At 47.6% G+C, this 3305-nt stretch overlaps 1 protein-coding gene across 2 annotated transcripts in view; it reads left to right on the top strand.

Annotated features, from left to right (window-relative positions):
- The first annotated feature begins 2758 nt into the window (after positions 1–2758).
- The window catches only part of utp18 (UTP18 small subunit processome component), a 9738-nt gene continuing 9191 nt past the window's right edge, over positions 2759–3305 (top strand). For both annotated transcript variants that reach the window (XM_087840200.1, XM_087840199.1), the window contains exon 1: positions 2759–3129. In XM_087840200.1, coding sequence (XP_087696326.1) covers positions 2911–3129 — 219 coding nt within the window. In that variant the 5' untranslated portion in view covers positions 2759–2910. The remainder of the gene's footprint in view (positions 3130–3305) is intronic.

The raw sequence follows: 3305 nt of genomic DNA on the forward strand, positions 1-3305 counted from the left end.
ACACACGCACAGAGACACACACAGACACACACAGACACAGACACACACACAGACACAGACACACACACACAGACACACACACACAGACACACACAGACACACACAGACACAGACACACACACAGACACAGACACACACACACAGACACACACACACAGACACACACAGACACAGACACACACACAGACACACACAGACACACACAGACAGACACACACACACAGAGACACACACAGACAGAGACACACACAGACACACACGCACAGACACGCACAGACACACACAGACACACACACACACACAGACACACACACAGACACACACGCACAGACAGACACACACACACAGAGACACACACAGACACACACGCACAGACAGACACACACACACAGACACGCACAGACACACACAGACACACACACACACACAGAGACACACACAGACACACACGCACAGACACAGACACACACACAGACACACACAGACACACACGCACAGACAGACACACACGCACAGACACGCACAGACACACACAGACACACACACACACACAGAGACACACACAGACACACACGCACAGACACAGACACACACACAGACACACACAGACACACACGCACAGACACACACGCACAGACACACACGCACAGACACACACACCTTACATCCATCATCCTGTCTGAAGTCTGCGGCGTTCCGGCTTCGTCATCCTCGCCTTCTCCATCGCTGCCTCATCTATGCTCACAGCTGATTGGCTGAGAGAGGTCTGACGAGTCTCAGAGAGATGGCGGGAGGAAGCACTGAGGAGCCTGATTTAAAGGGCCAGTACGTCCGTGCACGAGTCCTCGAGATAAATGTGAAGCTCGGGAGGCGCTGAGCCTCCTCTCTGCACCGTTTTCCTGTTTTTAGTTTTGCACCGGCACTTTTTGTTTTACAGACGTCTGCACGGACGCAGGACACAAAGTCACTCAGTGACAGCCGCTCGGCGTTTTACGAAACCTTCTACAAGGAGCTGATTGACAGACTCGTCGTGTCCCTGAGACGATGACGAAACATCGTCTCAGTCGAAGCCTCCTTTAACGAGGCTTCGACTCATGTTTCCTGTAGGAAGCTGGATCGGGACCTGAACTGAACTCACTTCCTGTGTGAGGAGACGCGATGGCAGCGTAACTGTGATGTCATTGACCTCTCACTGAGACTGGAGCTGGTCCGTGAGCGGGCGGGTCTTTAAGTGCCAAGTGGGAGTAACTCATCTGGGATCAGCTGACTCCTGCTGCAGGTCATCAGCAGGTTATACCATGTTGGTGGACTGTGGGGGGGTGATGGAACAAACCATCACAGACTGGAAGTCTCCCACCTGCAGCGAGGACTTCCTTCCTCTTTTCTTCCCTCGAACTAAACCTGGTGCATGTTGTTATCTGAGCTGTGTGTGAGAGAGCACATTTCTTTTTTAACATGCGGCGTTCAATAATTACCCATGATGCAGCGCGCGCAGGTGTGAGCAGCAGGTCGACGCTCGCTCTGATTTCAGGAGCTGAATCTGGAGTTTTGTTTGAGGTTCAGATCAGGAAGCTGACGATGTAAAATAATCTGAGAGCGACGAAGGCGAGAAGTCCTGATGAAGATTCACACGAGTAAAAATGATACTAATGAAAGTTGGAATAATTTGAAATGCTTTAATGTTTGATGTGATAAAACATTTAAAAAAGCTCTGAAAATAATTTTGATTTAATGCTCGAGTTGATTAAAATAATAAAATGACATTTAGAGAAAATGAGGAAATTTCAGATTAAATTTCTTTGATAAAGCTGAAAAAGAGAAACTGTAACGTGTGAAATCAGGATGTTTTCTCTGACGTGTGTCACTCATGTTTCCAGTTTCTTGTGACTGTTTCGATATTTTTAAACGTACGTTCATGTTCGATGACTCGTTTTGTTTTTCACATGAAGCCTTTTTCCCGTCGCGTCCTGAATCCTGGTCACGTGACCCACGAGCGGTTTGAGACGGAGTCTGATGTGCTCAGGTTTGAGGTGTTTGCGGTCAGAGCAGATTTCGGCTCTTCTTCTTCTCTGGATCTTCGCTTGCGGTCCTGCAGCAGCGGCTCAGTCTGCAGCTTCGTTCCATTTTATAGCAAACTGTCTGATTTTGTGTTCTTTGATGCATTTTGAACTGCAGCAGAGCCTCCTGCCCCATGCCTGCTCTGTTCTGCCTTACGCACAGTTAGACTCTGTAAAAAAACTAAAAGCTGTAACAAAGCGACCCGTGTGCTGCAGGGTGGTGGTAGTGATGGTAACCGTAGTGACGATAGTGTCGGGCTGTCCTGCAGCTTCACTGAGGCTGAACCTTCAGTCCCGGTTTAACAGCATGCTCCTCTGCTCTCAATAAACTCCTCAGCGACTCTCTGTGTCCTGTCTCGTCTCCTCACACAATATTTTTATGGCTCTGTTATAAAATATGATGGTGTGTAGAAATGACATGAAACATGGAGCTTTGTAAATATAATCTAACGTTAAGTAGCTCAAATCACATTTTTAGCAGCAGTCTAAACATGAAATAGTTTGAGAAAATAAATATCATTTAGAAAAAGCAGAACATTAATTCAGTAATTATATTATTTGATATTTATGTGGAGACTGAGTTTACATTTAGAGTTTAAAAACTAAAAATCTATTTTCTTTTTGGCATTTCTGCTTTCAATCACTAGGGGGCGGACTTTATTTTTCCGGGTTCGGAGGTCACCTCACCGGAAGCACGTGATTGCACTGCGAGTGAGGGAAAAAAAAAACACGCACTGGGCTCCACATGTGCAACACAGTCTGCTCCATGCTAAGAAAAGGATTACAAGTGTTGTGAGGCTGTCTTAAATTCGCAGTTTTCTGATTGGAGTTTGGTGCAGAGGACGGAACAAACATGGAGGACATGAGCTTCATTAAGCTGCCGGGCAATGAGGGCAAACAGCCGGCCAAGAAGAGGGCGAAACTCCCGCAGTCTAGCCTGGAGGGAGAGGAGGAGGAGCGGCGGAGGAACGTAAAGAACCTGGCGGTGCTGGGGGAGAAGAACAGCTCGGTGAAGCTGCTGGAGGAGCTGGTGTTCGGGACCGAGGAGGAGCTGCTGGAGAGACTCGTGGAGGTGACGTTCTCACCAGAGACCGTTTAAAAAAACAGCTCATTTAAACGTTTTTGGACACTAACTGGAAACCTCTGCCTCTGAGGCCGAGCTGCCGTAACTCTCATGAAACGCAGTTATATGTGGTCAATTCGGTTTAACTGACCTGAAAGAAAAGTCACGGAAATCTTTGCTAACTG

This window comes from Neolamprologus brichardi, chromosome 4 (assembly GCF_056152115.1).
Source record: "Neolamprologus brichardi isolate AB-2024 chromosome 4, ASM5615211v1, whole genome shotgun sequence".
In the NCBI taxonomy this organism is placed as follows: domain Eukaryota; kingdom Metazoa; phylum Chordata; class Actinopteri; order Cichliformes; family Cichlidae; genus Neolamprologus; species Neolamprologus brichardi.